This window comes from Columba livia, chromosome 1 (genome assembly GCF_036013475.1).
Source record: "Columba livia isolate bColLiv1 breed racing homer chromosome 1, bColLiv1.pat.W.v2, whole genome shotgun sequence".
Lineage (NCBI taxonomy): Eukaryota > Metazoa > Chordata > Aves > Columbiformes > Columbidae > Columba > Columba livia.
This window is the reverse complement of record NC_088602.1, coordinates 20,282,655-20,304,845: the sequence shown is the minus strand read 5'-3', so window position 1 is coordinate 20,304,845 and position 22,191 is coordinate 20,282,655. Positions and strand designations below refer to the sequence as shown.

Here is a 22,191-nt window from a genome sequence, read left to right as displayed (position 1 = left end):
GCGCGAAGCTTTCCTAACACGAAAGGCATGTAGTTACAAGGACCTAAGATAAGATATGCATGCTTTCTTACTAACCTATCATGAGCTCAGCTTTTGTAATATGTATGAGCTAATTAGTTGGTATACCAATCAGTATAATCCACGACAGTAGTTGTAATGTATGTAACAGTATAAAAGGATTGTGTAGAGAACAATAAAGTGGACACTTTGCTTGCATCAAGTTGCGTCCCCGTCTCTCAATCACGGCAAATTGGTGACCTCCGACGTGATCGTCAGCGACGAAACCGCCAAGGATTGAAAAACCGCCTACCTGGTGGCATGTCGCGAGTCCCGCAGAACGTGGAATGAGCTGCTGAAAGGAAGCAGGATAAGCCGGCCGGCCAAACAATCCCTCCGTCTGGAACGAGAGGTGAGCTGCGGGAAACTAGCAAAATGGGGAATCAGACGAGTTCCCCTGAAAGAGACGTTTATGAGCTAATGAAAGCTTTACTTAAGAAGCATGGGGGAAAAACCCTTTCGGGTCAGGACCTCAAGCTGATCCTTAAATGGGTCCAGGTTAAGATCCCTACAGTTACTGCTTCTTCGATTTTTACCCGGGAACTTTGGGACGATGTGGGGGTGAAATTATGGGATGCAGCTACCTCTGGAGATGAGGAAGCGCAACATATGCTCCCACGCTGGAGAAAAATTTTTGAGACTGTGAAAGCGCAAGAGCAGAGCCAGCGAGGTTCTGAAGGGGAGACAAAGCCCTCTGCACCATCATTACCGTCACCACCCCCCTTGGCCTGTGCAGCGGGGTATCCCCCGGAGGATGATCCCTTTGATCCCGGACCTGTTGATCCCGAAAAAGAACCCGATCTTTTCCCTCCTGATCCTCATAATGCCTGGGGAGAGATCAAACGCCAAGCCTTAAAGGAGGGGGAGTTAGAGATAGCAAGGACTATAGTAGCGCCTGTTATATATCAAGGAAGGGGGGGGGCGGCTCAATGGGAAGCATTGTCCTTTTCAGTGATTAAGGAGTTGCGTCGTACGGCTACCGAGCACGGGTTGTCTTTTTCTTATTTTGCAAGCCTTTTATCTTCTGTATTCGATACATATGTCATGACCCCACATGATTTAAAATCTCTCGCGCGATTGTTATTAACCCCGACGCAATATACAATGTGGGAGTCTCAATGGAGAACGGGGCTGCAGACAATTTTGTTGGGGTATGCAGGACACGCGAATGCTGCCCTAGCTGCCTTAACCATAGAACATCTTACTGGGACTGGGCAACATGCAGACCCGGCCGGACAGGCAAGGGATATCCCCCGAGAAGCCTTAGAAGCAGTCCGGGAGGAAGCGAAAAAGGCTTTATTGAAAGTTCCTGATTCTCAAAAGCCTCAGAAAGCGTTTACTAATATCACCCAAGAGCCCCGAGAGCCGTATATGCAAGTTATAGACAGGTTGAAACAAGCCTTAGATCGGCAAGTAGATAATACCGAGGCTCGAGATATCCTATTACTTAAATTAGCAGTGGAAAATGCCAACGCTGATTGCAAAAAACTTTTAAAATCGCTTCCGAACCAAAATCCTACTTTGATTGAGATGATTGAGGCGTGTAACAGAATTGGCACTATGGATTATAAATATGAAGCGATGGCTGCTGCCTTTGCGGCCATGCGCGGACCTGTGGGAAACAGTAAGCAACAGAACTGTTTCGGTTGTGGGAAGCCAGGTCACTTTAAAAGAGATTGTCGCAGCGCCGGGGGGAAGAGACCCCCAGCACCTGGTATTTGCCCCAGATGCCAGAAGGGACGGCATTTTGCAAACCAATGTAAATCTAAATATGATGTGAATGGGCATCCCATACCGGGAAACCGGCAGTGGAGCGCGGGAGCGCGGCGCGCACAGACACAAGTTCCGCGGCCAGCCTCAACGCCCCTGCAAGCGCGGGGGGAGGAGCGGGGGACCGGAGGGTTTCCAGTCTCTCTCCCGCAACAGCAGGGAGCGCCGGCCTGGACCTGGCAACCGCCCACACAGTAACGCTGCTTGATTCCTCTGTTCACTTACTGCCTACCAAAGTTGCAGGCCCTTTGCCTCCTCAAACGCAGGCTTTATTATTGGGAAGATCATCCACCACCCTGTCAGGGCTTTTTGTATTGCCTGGAGTAATTGATCCTGACAGTAATTCCGAAATCAAAATTATGGCTTGGACCCCATTTCCTCCTTGCACAGTACCAGAGGGAAGTCGTATTGCTCAATTGATACTGATCCCTAAGGAGGACTATGTCTCAATCCCTGACCAAATGCTCCCGCGGAGACAGGGAAGCTTTGGGTCTACGGGAGAACCACTAATTTTATGGGCTCAAGCCATCTCACAAAAGCGTCCTATATGTCAATGTACCCTCATTTGCAGAGGTCAGCAAGTCGTGTTGAGTGGAATCATTGATACAGGTGCAGATGTTACCGTTATTTCTCAAGCGAAGTGGCCTTCTAGGTGGCCTTTAGCTGATATCTCTCAGACGTTAGCAGGGATTGGGGGGTGCGGAGCTAGCCGCCAAAGCGCAGAAATGATACAAGTTCAAAATTCAGAAGGACAAGTTGCCTCAGTCAAACCGTTTATCTTACCAGTACCTATGGTCTTGTGGGGACGTGACGTGTTGTCTCAGTGGGGGGTGTCTATCCAGACACATTTTTAGGTGGGGCCATTGAGGGGCGTGAAACCCCAAAGTTAACCTGGAAGACAGACACTCCTATTTGGATTGATCAATGGCCCCTGCCACTGGAAAAACTTCACGCCCTCCAAGAAATAGTTAACGAACAACTATCTATGGGACATATTGTACCCTCAACGAGTCCTTGGAACTCGCCTATCTTTGTTATTAAAAAACTGACTGGCAAGTGGCGCCTGCTCCATGACCTCAGAAAAATTAATGACGCTATGGAAGACATGGGGACCCTGCAGCCTGGGCTTCCATCACCTACCATGATCCCTCGAGATTGGCATTTAACCATCATAGACCTCAAAGATTGTTTTTTCAACATTCCATTGCATCCAGACGATGCCCCTAAATTTGCCTTTTCTGTACCAAGCGTCAACATGCAAGCTCCTTTGCAAAGATATCAGTGGGTTGTGCTACCGCAGGGAATTTTGATCCTTTTAGTAATTTGTGTATTATTACTAACGATTCCATGTATTTTGCAGTGCTTACAAAAGTCGATAACCGCTTCAGTAAATAAGATTTTTCTTGTACAAGCACAAGACCTCCCGAAAACTCCCAGTACAGAAATGTTGGTGAAGCAAGACGTCCTCGAACTGGTTGGGCGCCGACCTTGGGAAGAAGCAAATGTTTGAAAACAAAAAGGGGGAGATGTGGGTTATCTTGGCTGTATTTATAGGCAATGTGCTGATTTTAGTTATTGGACCTGCTGTGTTAGCATGGGAAGTTACTGGGGGGTTGTGGAAAATTACAGCCGATGGGTGTAAGAACAAAGCACAGGAACTGGTGGTTTGGCAACAGTATCTTGTTATAGTCGCGCGAAGCTTTCCTAACACGAAAGGCATGTAGTTACAAGGACCTAAGATAAGATATGCATGCTTTCTTACTAACCTATCATGAGCTCAGCTTTTGTAATATGTATGAGCTAATTAGTTGGTATACCAATCAGTATAATCCACGATAGTAGTTGTAATGTATGTAACAGTATAAAAGGATTGTGTAGAGAACAATAAAGTGGACACTTTGCTTGCATCAAGTTGCGTCCCCGTCTCTCAATCGCGGCAGGATACCCTTTTATGAGACCTGCTGATATTAAGATAAACCAAAAGCAGAATACAAAGAAACCATTTCCTGTTTGGGTCAAAATAGGGATATTTTCCCAGGCAGCTGAAGTAGCCTGAAGTTTGGTAGTTTCCTTAGCACAGCAGCGGGGAACAGTTAGGTTTAAAATTACTAACATTTCATGGATTTAATCATGGGAAGGAAAAATCATTACCTCTGCAATATGCAGACTACCTAGTGCAAAAGTGACAAAGCAGGCCAGCCTCCAGACTTACACTGCTGGAGTTTTACATTTATGAAAGTCAGCATTGTAAATCTGTAGGAGCAGAGAGACTTCATAGGCAGAGAGCAAGCTTTCCTCTATGGAAGGCTGTAGTACTTCCGCTCTGCTACACGGGGAAAAGGGGAAGAAGGAGCTCAAAGACAGTACTGGTGCCTTCTCCTTATTACACAGCTGGTTGCACAAAATAGCCTCTTGACCTTGTAATGAACACCTAAAGTAACAGACTAGATAGTGGACACAAAGTTCCCTTTTCTCCGTGTTAAATAAAGACTCAGTGAATTCCTGTTTTTCATGGCCTACATGTTCTGTTTTTATTACAATAAATGATTCCTTGTAGTAAATATTCCAAAGTTAATGCAATAAAAATATTCAAGTTCCAAGTTAATGGGATTAAAATGTTCCAGTCCACAGTATTGAAAACAAGTGGAAATTTAGCTTTAGGAATACACTGAGATCCATTTACAAAGCACAAATCTTACACCAAATCAATACTACTATACTGGTTGAGGTTTCATACAGCAATGAGACAATCCAAAAGTATGAAATAACATTTGTGAAGTACTTGCGTATTACTCAATGCATATTCGTGTGCATTTCAGAATGTAAGGAGGTTTTAGAAACACTTCAAGAAAAACTACTTTCTTTAGGATCCTGACAAATCTGATATTTAAGCAGAGGCATAAGTACTCACCACCAGCAGCATTTCCTTCTCTGCGGCTGCGTGCGCTGCCATCTCTGCCAGATTTAATGCGCTGCAGAACAGAGAAAAAAGGTTGAAAAGAACACAACAAAACCCGCATTTACTAATATACATTAGAGATAATGATTGAAAACTCAGCTTATTAATAAAACAATAGAACAACATTAAACTAGGCTTACTATACTGTAACTAATAAATCTGGTTTTTAATGCACAAAATTGTCATTGAAATCAGTGTTAAATCCAATGTTTACATTAAACAAGAGTTCTATGAAATTCAAAGAGAATATCTCAACAAATTATTTTTCTTCAGATAAAATTTATACAAGGAATGTGCATAGGACTAGTTCAAATGTAGCTTTCTAAAGTACAGCTGAAAAAACAGGCAACATAGCCCTCCATGCATGAGTTCAAAGTAGCCTCTGCCTATTAACGTCTTGTAAATCCCACAAGCGTTTTATTATTGTAAAGATTCAAGTGGGGGAAGTAGGGAGAGCTATAAAAAGAACTATTCACCTCATAGATCTTAAATTTTGAATACTTGGCACAGCACTGTACTTTACAGCAAAACTTAATTTGCTGTTGAGTGTTAAATGCAAGATAAAGGTGAAGGTAAATATTTTAAAAGTTGTGTTTAAAAAGTCAGCTCTCTTGCACTGAGGAAGGCACCATAAACATCTTCCAGCTGCGTTTTTGTTAGTGTTATTTGAAAACTTCAACAGTTTACCACAGCAAAACCTCTGTATCACATGGCAGACTTCGCTTCTCCTGGCAAAACACCAACTTTCTCATGCACGTATCGCCTCAATTACAAGAAGGTGCATCTCAGTGAGGGACTTTTTGATGGGTAGGTACAAAAACTTGGTGTATAAAGCACTCAGCTGTTAATAAAGCAGTCTCTCTATATTATTTCAAAATACGTGTTCAGGATCTGATTAAAACACATGAGCACACTACCTAACCGTATCTTCAAGTGAATTACTGTAGCAGCTTCACTCATTTTTCAGCAGAAAAACATCATGGAGTTTGGCAAAGTTGAAATGACACAGAAGTGAAAGAACTTTCAAGATTTGTGGCAACAGAAAAAGGACGAACCCTTAAATCAAAACTCACAGGAGTCAGACAGGAAAGCAGTGAGCCCAGCGTGAAACCAGGAACGGTCTTGGAATGACCCAGTCTGGGACCAGAATTTCTCATACTTTTTATTTATTTTGGGAAATCTTCAAGTCTGAAATATGTTCTCTGAATTCTGGATTGAATATCCTATTGGCAGCCCAGTGAAGGAGCATGTTTCAGTCCTTCAGGAAGCATGTTCAGGCTCCCCAAATGTTGTAAGCCTGACAGCACGGCTGCCAGTGGAAGCTCAGCTTCTGCCTGCCAGAGGAAAGCGGTCCCTGTCCCATCGTGCCCTCATGGCGTCGGCACAACAGGACTTTCCTCCCCAAAATATGATAGAAGTACTACAACTTAAGCATATGAGTAATTCCTGTGAAGTTCCAAGTGAGTAGTTTGTAAGTCATCCCATACTGAAAGCAGACATTTAAAACATGTCCAATGATTTCCACCCTAAAAATGCCTATTTCACTCCCATGACTGTGAAAGAAATTTAGGATGATTAGTCCAGATGTAGATGCCTGGAGGTAAAGGCATCAAGTTCCCCCAGTGTTTGCCCCTATCATCGCTGCATCACACCACACCAAATCAGTCCCTCATTTTCAGTCATTAAGCACACTTAACGGAAATAAATACTAAAGCGTGTATACATCAGTGCCAAGAAGGTTGTGTGAGCTTTTTACATGATTACCTGTCTTTTTTTACACTGAAAACGATTTACAATGAAAACAATTAATGCAGTCTAAAAAAGCAAACAAACAAAAACCAAAAAACCACACCAACATATGAAGGTTACAGTAAAAAAATCAATGCTGTGAGAGGCAGGGAGAAAAACTTCTACAGGGAATGAACCCCACAGATGTTTCCAGATTCTTGGCTGGAAATATTTAACAACTTGTCCATATTTAAGAACTGAGTATTTATTTTGGTATAAACTCCATGTGGATATACTTACTCTGGAAAAACAATGCCAGCATAGCAAACTTTGATAAATTTCTACGGGAAGACAAAGTCTGTGTGCGGACTTTGAAATGTAGGTACATAACCCTAGCATTGATCTGTTTTCTCTTTACTGGGTACAATCAAGAAATCACAAGTCTGAAATTGGGAGCATGAACTGAACTATAACTGGTATTGCTAACTGAAACCAGTGTTCCTATTGGAAACTTGGTGGTGAAATACAAAAATTTCATAATTTTAGAACCTGAAGACACAGTTTATGACTACAGGCTCATGGATGACAGAAGGAATTTCTTAGGACAAAAATACCTAGTGATTTCCAAATCCAGATGGTGGACGTAAGACTAAAAAAAACCAGACACACGCAAACCAACGAAGCAAACAAAAAAAAACCCTCAGCCCCAAAACCAGGGGCAGCGAACCCAATACCAACAGCAACAAGAAACTGCAGGGCTCTTGTCTGCGAGACAGCACTGATGTTGAGATTCTGTCACGGGAAAACACTCAACTTCTAATAAAGGGCAGCAGCTCACTAAATGACAGGGCCCTCTGTAAGATCTTTCTTAGAGTCTTTGTTCCTTTACATCTACAGTGGCTGCTTATTTTTAAGAAAACTGGGTCAGTGGGTTCCTTGGCAGACAGAAAAAGTTATTCCTTTCCTTGAGGAGACACTGAACTTGGGAGATTTCAGAGTGTGGCTGACAAGAGGGAGATGGGAGCATGTCCCTCCACGACAAGGAGCTGCATGAAGGAGCACAAAGCAACCGATCAGGCTTCAGAGGTTCCAAAGAGAATGTGCTATGAACCCCTGGGGCAGAATTTAAACATTAATTATGTTACTAAAATCTCAAATAACTTACATTATTTAGTCTTTTAAATATTTTACTGGTAGGTTCTGCCCCAACAGAAAGCACAGAAATGTGTTCAGGGAAGCTCCTGCTGCCAACATGAAATAAACCGGAAGAGATGGGACAATTTTATTTTTTTTCACTATTCAATCATTCACTTTCTTAAAGGAAAAAACCCTTTTCTTAGAATCCTCAAAATTTGCAGATCTATAGTACCAAATTAATACCTTGAGTGTAAAAAATGCTAGAACTATATGTGAGGAAATAGATAACCCTCTCCATCTCCAAGGACCCATCTCTCTCTCACAAACTATAAAATAATCCAGTTTTAACTGGTTTCATCTCTGAGCTTTCCTGAGTAAAGCACTGAGATACTGGAAGTTATTGCAAAGAACTATGTGTATCACTGACATTGAACTGATATTCCCTAGAAACCAAGCAAAGCCTGTTTAACACACTTCAGAGAGATCTCTTAATTATGAGATTTGTGGAATAGGAACATTATATCTGATGATCTGCTTTGCTTACTGATACCATCATGGGGGAGACACTGCAGAATATTAGCCCTACTACATTAGTGAACGGCTTCCATCTGTCCATTTCCCAAGTGCTTTAAATTTTACATTTACTGAAAATCCAAACCAATATACTTGTAGCATAAATTTGGAATCATTTTATCAGTGTTTCCCTTTGTGACTTTCATTTTTAAAATGTCCTAGTGTACATGTACATACTTACTCTCTGGAACTGAAATAAAAGTGAAATAACTAAGGGTGCATTTACACATCACCTGACACCAAAAAGGAGCCAGCAAGTGTTAGTAGGAGCAGAATACCTTAGGTAAGACTTGATGTCTCCTAACGTGACTATGTAGCTTTGAGGCAGTTCACTGGATAGGAAGAGCAAGCTTGAACACTTTGTGGCTCAGCAGCTTTCTAAACAAGAAGCTGATTTTAATTTTAAAATCTTACTTTATCACAAGAATAGCAAGAAAATGATGCACATGCACACACACACACACACTCACTCCTCTGAACAGAGCACAAGTTATGACCTCAAACCTTTCACAGCCTGTAGCTCTTCCATGGATTTTTTTTCAGTTTAAAAACTGGCACTAACGTGATTAATTTACTTTTACCTATGTAATCTGTCAATGTTGCAGCTTTGTATATAGCAAAAAGGACATGGACAAATTCTTAGGCTCCCCTTCTCTCCCTATAGCTGCGCTATTACTTGGCTCAGAAATACACTTTATAGAGTCTGGCAAACAAGTAGGAAAGATGACATTCCAGAGACATGGAATTATGCAGGTGGCTCCAGCATTCCCATCACATCCACATAAACTGTCTTTCACTAGTACTTAAAACAATGACAGAAAAGCTGCGGCTCAAAGACCATTCAGACAGATATCACGCTGATCTGTAATTTAAAACTAAAAACCCAAATAATACAAAACACAAGTCTCTCTAAACCAGGAAGTTAATACACATTTTGTCTTGAAGTATCATAAATGCTCTTCTAGCTCCATCTATGTACATAGTGATACTGTATAATCACAGGAAAAAAACCAAGCTTACCTGCTCTCTTATTTCTTTTAATTTTTCCACTTTCTCGAGCTTCGTTTTATATTCCTGGACTTCTTTCAGCCCCATATCTGTGCAGAGACGAACTAAAAATCGGAGGCCTAATTGAAAAGCAAGACATTGTTAAGCTTCTGGTACCCTAAAAGAACTGGACATAAAGAATGGCAAACGATGCAAATAACTGAATACAAAGTGACTCCAGTATCACTATGAAAGTTGTGATTTTTTTAAAATAATTCAACATTTTCTGTGATGCAGTGTCTATATCCATGAACAGTACAAATAGTATGCATATATGTGGAAGGCACAAGACATACTAACTCATATGGCTCTGAACTCTTGACATTCACAACGTATTTTGGAAACTGGAAAGCATAATAACGATACTAAGTTATTATTGAGGAGCCACATCAATAGCATTTTGCTGAAAACAATTTTAGAAATGCCCAGTGAATCAGAATGGTTTGTTTTTTCTGTTGCTGTGGTTGATTTTGTTAAAGATTAGTATTTATAGAATTAAAACAACAACAAACCAGGCATGAAGATCAACTGTAACTGTATGATGGAACCAAAAGAAGTTCTAAAAACAGTCTCTTGAGGCACTACACCACACTTTGAAAACATTGTTGCTATTCCTATGTTTTTATCAACATCTCTGTGAAAAGAGCTGCCACTGAAGCAGCAACAACTATGAAATGATCCATTACTCTCCTCACTGCTTTCAAAAATGTTATTTTCTTGTTGTGCTGAGTTAGTTTTGTGCTGGTTTAGGGAGCTGAACTTGTCACTGAGGGATCAGATAAGCGCCACCATGAGCATCAGTAAGATGGTTGGAAGCACATGGCCAGGGAGGGATGAGTGAGGAACCATTGTTTCAGCAGCAAAAAACTTTTAAATCAGTTAAACTGTCTTGTCTAACTCCTGCCTCCATTTCGTAATTTGTAGAAACTACATTCAGAAAAACATCAGCATTCTAAAAGGTTTGCTAAATACTCTGCCCCTCTGAAATATGTGCAACCAATATGAACGTGACATTTTGCTTGTAACTTTGACAAGTCATGGTACTGAATTTCTCTTGTGCAACAGAGATGTATGATATCTCTTTAAAAAACCAGTACCTCTGTTAAAGCAGAACGATACAATTTTATTTTAAAATACAGTGACTGTTCTTCCCACATAGCATTTAAAAAGCGTAGGCTTGTTGGTGACAACCTTGTATTTTGAGATTAGTGACGCACAGTGTGGCACGTCAGAGGATGTTTTCACAACCAGTGACAACCCCTATTTTCTGTGGCACTTTTTCATTCAGAGTACAAGTGCGACTGACTCTGCAAAATGTCTTACGCTTCAAAGTTATGTCTCCTGTAGTTTAGTTTGAAATTCTCTATGGATTTTCCAGAGACCGGTTGATCAACTGTACTTAAAAACTCAACAACAAAATCTCACCCTCGGACGGTCTGGCTTTGGTAAAACTTCATAGTAAGACTTTCTCCTGTCTAGAAACTTAAAGCAGGAGTTTCAACTAGCAAAGGCTATAAGTAAAAATATGTATATTTTATCATAAGAAAGATAAAGTAAGTAACACAGGTGTCAAATTTAGGAAGTATGTATGAGAAACAACTCAACCAATTTGTTTATTTTCATCTCTCTTCTTCAGCATGACTCCGATATTTCTCAAATCATGCTTTAGTGTTGCCACAGAAAATGTGCAGCATTAGCATGAATAAAAATGATAGTTCATGAAAATATTTTTACATGAAAAATACTTATATCAGATGGTTACTAACACACATATTCAGTATAACAAAGTTTCCTTTGATAGCTGTACCACTCAATGAAACAACTTACATTCGACATTCTCTGGGAATTGTCTGTGAATGACTTTGTATTTCTCTAGAGCTTTCTGGTAGTTACCTGCAAACAAAACAAACTTCTGTCCACATTTCCAAACATAAAAAAGAATATCTGATGAGATATTGACACAGTTTAACATCACCTCATATCTTTAGTTTGAGTATATAACATTATAAAACCAAATGTGACAAAATCAAACTTAACATTCTTTAATTACTGATAATAAAAACTAAGAGCATCTGAAAACAGTGCAAACTACCAGTAAATGACAGAATTAATGAAGAAGAGTTTCCTGATTTTTGCCCTTTTTTGATCTTCTTCTAGGATCCCACTGTTGAATGACACAAAACAAGATGCATCAATCATACCAGGGCTTATCTGAGGCTGCAGATGTATGGACTGGTCAGATGGAAATGTGTAACGGTGGAGTTCTGCCTGCCCTTCCTTCCATCACAATCCTGTCTGAGTGCCTCTCCTTTGCCCAGATCTGGTAGCAAAGTAATTGTTCTTTAAGACTTTTGCCTTCAATTTTGTCTCAGCTTGATTATTATGGAAAGGACTGATAGACCCTGCAAATTTAAAATCTTGTATCCATAAAATATCCGACTAAAAAAGTTTGAGATATTGCTATTTTTACTTTCTTAGTGCAAGGTACCGATCAAACTGACCTTCTGTGTGTTAACACAATGAGCTGGGAATTTTGCCAGTGAGTCATAAATGATCTAAAAAGCAGCCAAAGCCATTAACTGTTTTCCCAGCAAAGAAGCACAATCTGTCTCGTTTTGGCTGGTGCTGACTGTTCTTAACTCACTGACTTCCCAACGTCCTGCTCCTTTTCTCACTGTTGTACTAGGTAATTGAGCAGAATGAGAAAATGCACTCATTTATTAAGGAAGCCTGTTCTGCAAAGTTCTAAGGAAACATAAACAAGAATGACACAATGGGATAGCAAGAAAGAAGAAAATCACGTAATCATCAAGTGTCTTGAATGCCTTTTAGGTGATAAAAAAAGCCCCAGAATGATTAGTCTTTTTTCATTTTGCTTACTGGCATATAATATTCCCAGTAAGCAAACACAGCACAAAAAGGCTGTCTTGTGTGTATAATGCAAATACTACTTTAATACTGAAAAATTATACCTGCTGTTGAAAATGAATGGGAATTATGCAACTTTAAAATTTAATAACTTATGTTGGATCAGATAGTATTATAATTCCATTAAATAAAATTCCTATCAGATAATTTATGCTGTGCTATCTTCTTTGTTTTACTTATTTAAATGCACAAGGAGTGTTTCATGCATAAGTCAGTGTAGGCACGCTTCCTGCACTTAAAAGAAAAGTCATGGTTTTTTACATAACACAGAAAATTTGTAACAAAATAACACGTAAGATAATTTTCAAACAAACTTTAGGAGCAGTATTCAAATCACACAGAAACGATCAAAAGAAAAAAAATCAAAACATCAGTGAAAACAAAAGAAATCACAGAAATATAGAATGGTTTGGGATGGAAAAGACTTTTGAAGATTGTAGAATTGTTAGGTTGAAAAAAAACCTTTAAGATCAAGTCCAACCATTAACCTAACACTGCCAAGTCCACCACTAAACCATGTCCCTAAGCACCACATCTACACATTCTTTTAAGCCCTTCCAGGGATGGTGACTCAATCACTTTCCTGGGCAGCCTGTTCCAATGCTTGACAACCCTTTCTGTGAAGAAGTGTTCCCTAATATCCAATCTGAACCTCCTCTGGTGCAACTTGAGGCCATTTCCTCTTGTTCTATCACTTGTTACTTGGAAGAAGAGACCAACACTCTCCGTGCTACACCCTTCTTTCAGGTAGTTGTAGACAGTGATAAGGTCTCCCCTCAGCCTCCTTTTCTCCAGGCTGAACAGCCCCAGTTCCCTCAGCTGCTTCTCATCAGACTTGTGCTCCAGACCCCTCACCAGCTTCGTTGCCCTTCTCTGAACTTGCTCTAGCACCTCATTTTCCCCTGGTGCAAACTGAGGCCTTTTGCTCTTGTCATATCGCTTGCTACTTGGGAAAAGAGATGGACAAATTTCCCCAAAAAGACCACAGAAACAGGAACCAGCCGATAGGTTTATAAATCAGAAAATTTTATTTTGAGAGAAGTTTCACACAGAGAGGATGGGTGATGCAGGGTTCCCCTTGTCCGCGGGTGTGGGAGAGAGATTCCAGCCTCTTTTTCTCCAGGGTAAAAAGCTCCAGTTCTTTCAACCACTCCTTATCACCTCATCAGACTTGTGCTCCAGACCCCTCACCAGTTTTGTTGCCCTTCTCTGAACTCTCTCCAGCACCTCAATGTCTTTCCTGTGCTGAGGGACCCAAAACTGAACACAGGATTCGACATGCAACCTCACCAGTGCTGAGTACAGTGTGAACAATCACTGCCCTGGTCCTGCTGGCCACACTATTCCTGATACAAGCCAGGATGCTGTTGGCCTTCTTGGCCACCTGGGCACACTGCTGGCTCATGTTCATCCAGCTGTCAATCAACACCCCCAGATTCTTTTCCACCAGACAGCTTTCCAGCCACTCTTCTGAGCCTGTAGCGCTGCCTGGGGTTGTTGTGACCCAAGTGCAGGACCCAGCACTTGGCCTTGTTGAACTTCATACAACTGGCCCCAGCCCAATGATCCAGCTGGTCCAGATCTTTCTGTATGGCCTTCTTAGCCTCCAGCAGATCAACACTCCCACCCAACTTGGTGCCATCTGCAAACTTACTGAGGGTGCACTTGATCCCCTTGTCCACATCATTAAGGAAATATTAAACAGAATAGATGATCTAGTTTCACTCTTCCTGCCATGGGCAGGGACATCTTTCACTGTATCAGGCTCAAAGCCCCATCTAACCTGACCTTGAACACTTCCAGTGATGGGGCATCCACGGCTTCTCTGGGCAACCTTTTCCAGTCTCACTGCCCCAGTCATAAAAAATTTCCTTATGTCCAACATAAGTCTACTCCCTTTCTGTTTAAAACCATTTCCCCTTGTCCTGTCACTACAGGCCTTGGTAAAAAGTCTCTCTCCATCTTTCTCATAAGCCCTCTTCACATATTCTCCAAGCTGAACCCCAACTAATTACAAAAAAACATTAACAACATCCAAACAATTATGAAAAAAGTTACAAAGCTTACCACTTCTCCTGTAGCAACTGGCAACCATCAGCTGCCATTTCTCTTGTGCTGGTCTGCATATAAATAAAATAAAATTAGGCACACTGCCAAACAACAAATAAGCAAAATAATCTGTGAGGCATTGGTAAAGACCTACTACTAAACCAGTCTTAAAATTTTATACCTAGTTTATTGCCTTCCTAGAAAGAATTTAGCCTGCTCAGTTCACACAGAGCTTCATCATGCTCCTGTGTGCAGGCATTGATGTTGCTCGTTTGTAGTCCCATATTGTTGTCTTTCTCCTGCTCATGATTCTGTGCATCAGACACAATTAGACCTGACACGTGAACTGCTGATCTTTGTCTGAGGTACAGAACCGCTCAATGGGGGAGAACAACATGCTAACTGTATTTGGAGGGAGTTCTACCAGCAGGGTCCCACGCACATCCAAGGGATCCCTGTCCGAAGCACACTCCCCACTTACAGCTCCCAACCCCGGCTTCGCCCCTGTCGCCACGTCGATGCCCTAGCTGCTCCCTGGCCTTCTCTTTTTAGCACATAATGGGGACAGATACAGTTAGAGAAAATATTATTTGAGATGTTGAGCAAGTGCAACAAAACTGTTGGACTCTCTCCTCATTCCTCCCAAGATAATGTGAAAATTAGGAAATTTTCATGTCAGCAGTGTAAGGATGCTCTGTAAGCTGAAGCACTATTCACATACGGCTTACAACTCTTCAGTAGCATATCCCCATGGCACTGTATGCTAACATTTCCAGAAGAATTTTCTACTTTTTCCCCGCAGTTTTTCCCTCCGGTCACAGCACAGGCCATTTTTAACTCTCAGTAATCTGTTTGCCTGGTAGTTGCCAAACTAGATTATGAAGGACAGCTGCTTCACGTTTTTGAGTCTTGGTTGAATATGTCTCCCGCAAACAATAAAGGCAGCCAAGCAGACACCATAATAAAGTTTATTATGCAGTTTAGTATGAAAATTCTAGAGAGAATAAATTGTCAGCAGCCTGCACATGAGCTGCACAACTCCTTTTATTAATGATAGATTTGTGCATGCTGGTAAATGTAAAATACTGAAAAACTGTTTCTCATTTCATTGTTTAACGTTTTAGGATGCAATTTAAAATATAATTATTGTGATTAAAACACTGAACACAGTAAACAATAAACTAAAAAATGCTGGTGGCGCTTAAAATAAAGTTGTAATTTAAAAATGTAATTGTATTTACAATTAGTAGCAATTTATAACCCAACATTCATATTTATCAATTAGCATATCTGGACTCTATTTTTAATGCCAAACAAACACCAAAACATCTGTGTTCTGTTACTGTCATTAACAATCTCATCCCATAGAGAAAAAAAATTGTCTGTATTACACATAGATTACAAATACAAATATTAATGAAGATTTTCATATGCCAATTATTTTTAAGTACTTTACAATCCACATATTTCATGTTTCACGCATGGACTGAGTGCAACATGAAGCATAAAATATTCAGATCTTTGCCAAAACAAGTTATGAAATAATTCTTTTTAGTTTCAGCTGTTTCTTTCCAAAGTGTCTAAGGCGGCCGTGCACGTCAGCATATGTGATCTCACAGCTTGGCTAAAATGTAACTTAAGGTGGTCAGTATTTATGGCAAACCTGTGAACTGTGATTTCTGTAAACTATCTCCTGTGTATTTTCATCTAATCTACACCTCTAATTTTTTACACCACAATTTGGGTGAAGTTTATATTTTTCTATTTATTTTTGTTTTGATTTTTAATCCTTATTTAAAACTCAGATTTTTCTCTTCTATAATGAATATCTACTTTAACTCAAGCCCTTTCAAAACCAGAATTATTATTTTCTACTGAACCTCTAACAACCTGTCCACACTATAACCTTGCCTTAAATTATGTTGTACACAGTTTTGTTCATACGCTGTCTTGTTCAGATTCACAGAACAAAAAGAATGTCAAATTTTAGATAACCACAAGACAAGCCATGACTGAGTTTTGCTTAACCTGATTTTCAATAGGTTTCCCGAAACACAAAATAGAGAAATTCACACCTGTTTGAGTGAATTTAGTTGCATGGATTTTAGTTGGTGTAATACCTCAAAATTCTTCATGAACATATAGACAAATACTTGTTTCCACATATAAAGACCACATGCATGTCTTTTTAAAATTCTTTTTGAACTCTGGATTACAAATTTAAATTTGACCAAATTTTTGTTTATTAACCATTTGTCTGGTAAGCTCACTTTCTGATCTAAAATAAAATATATGGCCTATATACTTTCTTAAGTGTGTCATATTCTGCTAAAGGACAATTTCAGCAATTCAGCTGCTGAACCAAACTCAGTGTATTTCTAAAATATAAGGATCAACTTGATCTGTCAACTTATTAATATTTTCACTGACCACTAGTAATTCTGCACTGCACATTTTTGCCTACTCTTACACTTCATTTGTAATCTCGTTTTTAAGGAAGTAGAAATTATGCAAAATTGCAAATGTAGCGAGAACTGCTAAAAAATGCATTTTCATAAACCATCGCATCCTTACCACACAATAAAATAACAGGAAGGAAATATTTCACAGAAAGCCAGAGACAGAGGGTCATGGTGGCTTAGGAGAGCTGCTCCTCACTTCATAGTTGTGGTTAATGGCAGAAGATAGAGAAAAGATATTCTAATACCTACAACTATCTTGGGCCCAACGGAGGACCCTACATAACACAGAAATCGCACAGTAAGAGCAAAACACACTGCAAACAAACAGTAAATTGAGAAAATTAAATAATATCCCAAATATTCTTAGCTTTAATACTATAGGAAAATACCAGAGTTATCTAACTTATTTATCTCTAGGTATACTTACGGATGTCTAATCGCAAAATATTTGAGTAGACCGAAAATAATAATTACTTACAGGATAAATGCTGCTCTTTCAAAGTACTCAATGGCTTTTTCACAAAACTGGGTGTCAATGTAATAGGCTCCAAGCCATTCAATGACCTCAATGTTTGAAGGGAAATACCGGTATGACTGACAAAATAGGAAAGGTGAAAGAAACACAATTTTAGTGATAAACAACATCTTTATGTTACTTCTGGAATATCTTACTCAAGTGTTTAATTCTCCAGATGCCAAAAACGTGTAATATATGAATAGAAGTAGTGTGCTGTAGTAAGTAATCCTGAAAAAAAGAGGCACAGCAAGTTTTCTAATTACAGAATGCTTTTTAGAACCTACCTGAGATGAGTTTGTCACATTTTCCATCTCACCTTATTTGAAATATTATTTTAAATAGTTTGCAATGACAAAAATGTTTACTTAGATCATGTCTACATGTGATTAAGTTACCTAAAAAAATTACATGGTGCTAACTAATGTGGACAATTCCACACTCAAATCAGTCTGCTGGAAAACTCACCTAAAAACATTCTTTGCTATGAAATGCATACGTAAGTAACATTTTAAGCTTTTTAGAAATTCCCACTGAAATAGACAGCAAAATTATCACCAAGTACAACCCCAGGAGTAGTCAGATTGCAAAACAGCCTTTGGAGATCCTCACTTTACGTGGATAAAGGAATTCTCAGATTGCAGCAAATCAACTTCCAGTCTGGAAGAATCTCTACAAACTAGACAGTACTGCAGCTGGCTTCAAATGACAGAGGATGCTGAGCTTCAGGCAACTGTGTATACATAATGTGTATACCGTTATATATAGATACCATTTTATATATATATACACACATCATTATATATACCATTAATATACATATGAACCTACATACAAACACCTTTTATATATACATACATCTCCATATTCATTATATAAAGCTTCCAGTCAACGTAGTCATGCTACACACCTTTAAAATCAAATTTATTATATCATTTTTAAAATTTCATCTCAGACTATATTTTAAATTAAAATTGTTAGGGGTTAGTGTAAATAACCACCATAGGAAAATGAGTCTATGTGTTTCCTTATGATCTGACTACAAAAATTAGATTTTGTCAACTCTCCCTCCAAATTTTTTTTTTGGATGACATTTTAAGAAGTTTAAATGAATGAACTGTTTGATATAGGAACCTATGGCAATTTTTTTTAAATTATGACAAAGTGCATTAGAAAAGCAATAAAGAGCAAGTACCTCATAGTAATAATGAAAAGCTTGGGATTTATCACCTTCATTATCATATAATTTCCCTAGTTTTGCAAGTACATGTGGATCAGTTGGTACTACACTGATCAACTGCAAGAGCCACTCAGTAGCTTGATTGGGATCTTCCATGATCTCATATCTGAGTTTTCTTCAGTCAAGGACTGATGCTGATGATATTTTGATTCACTGAAAAAATTCTTACTACTTTACATAATGTAATCCATATGCTGTAAAGAAAAGTCATCACACTTCAGGCTCAACAGAGCTTTGGCCTTGGTTGTCCTCTCCCTCACTGATTTTACTTTGACTTCCTCATTTCTAAGTATGGAGTGCGAGAACCAGGTCATTTATTTGTAGCCTTTACAACTTGGTTAGTTTTTTGTCATGTGTCATTATGTCTTGAAGCAAGTGGTTAGATAAAAGTGCTGTCCTCACAACGGGTTTTTGCCCGCAGCGAGATTTTCTGCTGTGTGTGTCCCAGCAGCACAGCACAGTGTGTGATTCTGGTCCCGAGAAGAGCAGCAGCTTTATCTGATGAGCCCTGCAGCGAGCTCAGCCACCGCTGCGCAGCACAAGAGCTCTGACCTGCGCAGCAACGCCCAAGGTTGTTTTTCAGTTTCTGCTGCATCCTGCCCTTCATGGAAAAAGCTTGAATATTGATGGAAAGCAGTTTTACATAGCAGTGGAACGCAGAAATTCTCCCCTAGATGGGAACTGGGAAGTATAGGAACATTCATGCTGTTGTAAAGGGGCTATGTGAGGAATAGAGATCATAACCTTTTGTATCTTTGGAGTTTACTTATTTTTTACTGAGTAAAATACATTTTTATTACTTTCACTATTCTTAAAAGTGTAGTACAGCAACTGGAATCTGTTCTGCCTTGTGGAGGATTTTATTATGGTTTGCACATCCTCAGAAGCATTGTTAGAGAAATTCATAGGGTAGAATATCACTGGCAATGCGCAAAACCAACCCCTCCCCTCCTCAGCTTTTCAATCTGCTGAGCTTTTGCAGGGCTGGAATACAACTATTTTCTTACACATACACTAAGCAATGTGAAAACAGCTTTTAGAGCAGAATTTCACTTTCATGAACTTTTTTTTTTTTAAGTTTTACTCAATTATGTTTACATCTGTCACATTATTTTCATAATAAAATCTGCAGCATTTTAAATATTTCAGGACACAGTTTAATACGGAGTGTAAATGTATTCCCTGTAATGTGAACAGTCTTAAAGTATTTCTTCACTTGCTTCACTGGAAATGTCCAAGAATGTCTTAAGCTCTGTTCTCATTTTCACCAACATCAGAAAATGAATCTATGCATGATAACCCTAATGATAATGGACACTATAGTAAAATTCAAAGTCATTGTGTCATGATTGAAACACATATTTCAGATTAAATGAGTTTACTGAAACCACCATCCTTTATCATAATCCAGAAAAAGATACATGTTTGCTATCTGGTGAAGGACTTGGGCACTATTTCGAAGGATTGCATGGAGTTTCAGAAAACAATCCAAAGCTTCATTTATTCTGTTTAACTTCTTATACGTCAAACCTAAGAAAATAAAGATTACAGTATTAATGGAATGAGAAAAAGTTTACTTCAGCCTATTGACTGACAGAATAACCAAGAAAAATGAAATATGAATACAGTGCTCAGAGGCAGTTTAACTGCCTTGACACTGACGTACTCTATTCCTGAGAGCCATGCTCATAATTCTTACCAGCTAGTATGACTTACCAGACTGATAAATGCAAGGAAGACAAATCTAATCAAAGACCAGGAACATATGTAATCTCACCTTTTGAACATGAACAAGGGAGAGGGACAGCTTTTAGAGGGGAATCACTCTGATGTTTTAATAATGCTAAAACTGGTATATTTTCAGTAGATAGTAAAAATTTTTATCTTCAAAGTGACTTAATCATCTCAAATTACTAGATGATATGGTTAACACTGGTATTTTTTTTTTTCAGAACAGACAGGAAGTATAAATTAATACCTTGCTATATCACAGATGACTGAATAGAGTAATAATAAGTAGTATATATTTTATACAAGAAAATTTTGAAAGCCAGATTCTCAGAAACATTAGTTTTACCTTTAGACAAAAGCTAAACCACAAAAGCACCTTTGGCTTACCAAGATTGTAAAGTGCTTCAGTGCATGAAGAATCGTTCCTAAGAGCTTCCTTATAAAACTCAGCTGCTTTTTCATAGTCTCCATTTGCAAAAACAGTATTTCCTTTGTTAGTTAGAGCTGCTGGATTGTACCTATCAGAATTTACAGCTAAATCTGCATAGTTACTTGCTTGTGCCAATTCATTCTCCTACATGAACAAAACAAACATTGTATTAGTAATTTGTCAGTCAATTTTCTTGCAGCTGTGGCTTCTTACAGTTAATATAGTAGAATTTCAAAAATTGAGAATGAAAAAAACCCACAACATCTTCAGTCCTAAAATATTCCTTATGGATTTGCAAACAGCAGATAAGCTCTTTCAAGTTTCAAAGAACTTAACCCTTGAGATGTGTTTTGGCACCCTTCGGTCTGGACGTTCTCTTTGCTGCGACAAAATGGTATCTCTTTAAAAAACAAAAATAAATCCCCATAACCTACAAACTTCGTACAGAAACACACCTGCCTAAGCTACATACTTCACATGTTTCTCGAGTTCAGCCAGGCTCTCCAGGACCCAGGTTTTAAATGCAGCTGCTGAGCTTTTGCACAAATCACACTGAGGAGAACATCTGGGGCCTGGGGCTCCACCTCACCCTCCCTCCCAGCAACAGGACACAGAGGACATGCTCCAAATCCCAGCTACAGCCAACAAACCCCCGCTACAGCCAAGAGAACCCGGCTGCTGCCAACAACGGCTGTTCAGAGTAACTCCGACAACATGGAGTTTCTTGCTGCTTACAGAGATTACTTAGACACAAAAATCACTACAAAGATACAGAAGTTGCTACATAAACTGTTCTTAACTAGTTTTGTTGAAGCAAACACTTACGAGATAATAAAGGAAGGAAAGGTTTGTTGCAGCTGCACTCTTCAGTCTGCTATCCTTTTTTTCAAACATTTTTAAAGTCTCCAGTGCCTAAAAGTAATTTGGAAACAACTCATTTCCCGCTGTAGCAAATGTATACCAAAATTATTTCAGAAAGCACTGATAAACTTCACAGTAACAAACAGCCAAAATTATCCACTCATACTCACATACATGATAATTAATAGAGCTTGTAACACACACTTGTAAACATGTACACACGGAACTATATATTATACATAATATTAATCTTGGTCACAAAATTTCAATAGCATTGACTATTACTTGTTCAAAATGTAGATGCGAAATGGCTGCCTTGAAGTACACAGATACGACAATTCTATACATACAAACCACAAATTTATATTATTTGCTTTTAATCTCTTTAACTAATGAAAATTCTCATCCCTATCTTTCTTCAAGTGAACACAAAAGGACTGACATTAGAACTCTTATTAAAAAAAGCTAAAAAAGGACATACTATATATACATTTAAAAATGCAAGACAATATAGGACTGAATTTTAACTTGCAGTTGTTTTGTGCAATAAGGAGCTGACACCTGTCTAAGTTTAGGAAGTATTCAAATGTGAAGACTGAGGCCATCAGAATTTAACTTTTACAAGAAAACTGAATTTCATAAACTTCAAAATGAAGAAGTTTGTGGACAAAAAGTAAGCAAATTCATAGCTAATAAACTATCAAA

At 39.0% G+C, this 22,191-nt stretch overlaps 1 protein-coding gene and 1 long non-coding RNA gene across 8 annotated transcripts in view; one reads left to right on the top strand and one right to left on the bottom strand.

The window, feature by feature from the left end:
* IFT88 (intraflagellar transport 88) overlaps window positions 1-22,191 on the bottom strand; it is a 52,633-nt gene that overhangs the window by 8,616 nt on the left and 21,826 nt on the right. For all 7 annotated transcript variants that reach the window (XM_065049645.1, XM_065049655.1, XM_065049635.1 and 4 more), the window contains 9 exons: window positions 21,451-21,537; window positions 20,583-20,769; window positions 19,886-19,994; window positions 18,420-18,570; window positions 17,189-17,304; window positions 14,267-14,319; window positions 11,099-11,164; window positions 9,245-9,351; window positions 4,739-4,799 (listed from right to left, as the gene is read on the bottom strand). In XM_065049645.1, the coding sequence (XP_064905717.1) occupies window positions 4,739-4,799; window positions 9,245-9,351; window positions 11,099-11,164; window positions 14,267-14,319; window positions 17,189-17,304; window positions 18,420-18,570; window positions 19,886-19,994; window positions 20,583-20,769; window positions 21,451-21,537 (937 nt within the window). The remainder of the gene's footprint in view (window positions 1-4,738; window positions 4,800-9,244; window positions 9,352-11,098; window positions 11,165-14,266; window positions 14,320-17,188; window positions 17,305-18,419; window positions 18,571-19,885; window positions 19,995-20,582; window positions 20,770-21,450; window positions 21,538-22,191) is intronic.
* On the top strand, window positions 177-3,734 carry LOC135578290 (uncharacterized). Its single transcript, XR_010469757.1, has 2 exons — window positions 177-409; window positions 3,188-3,734. It is a non-coding gene; the product is annotated as an uncharacterized LOC135578290 (long non-coding RNA).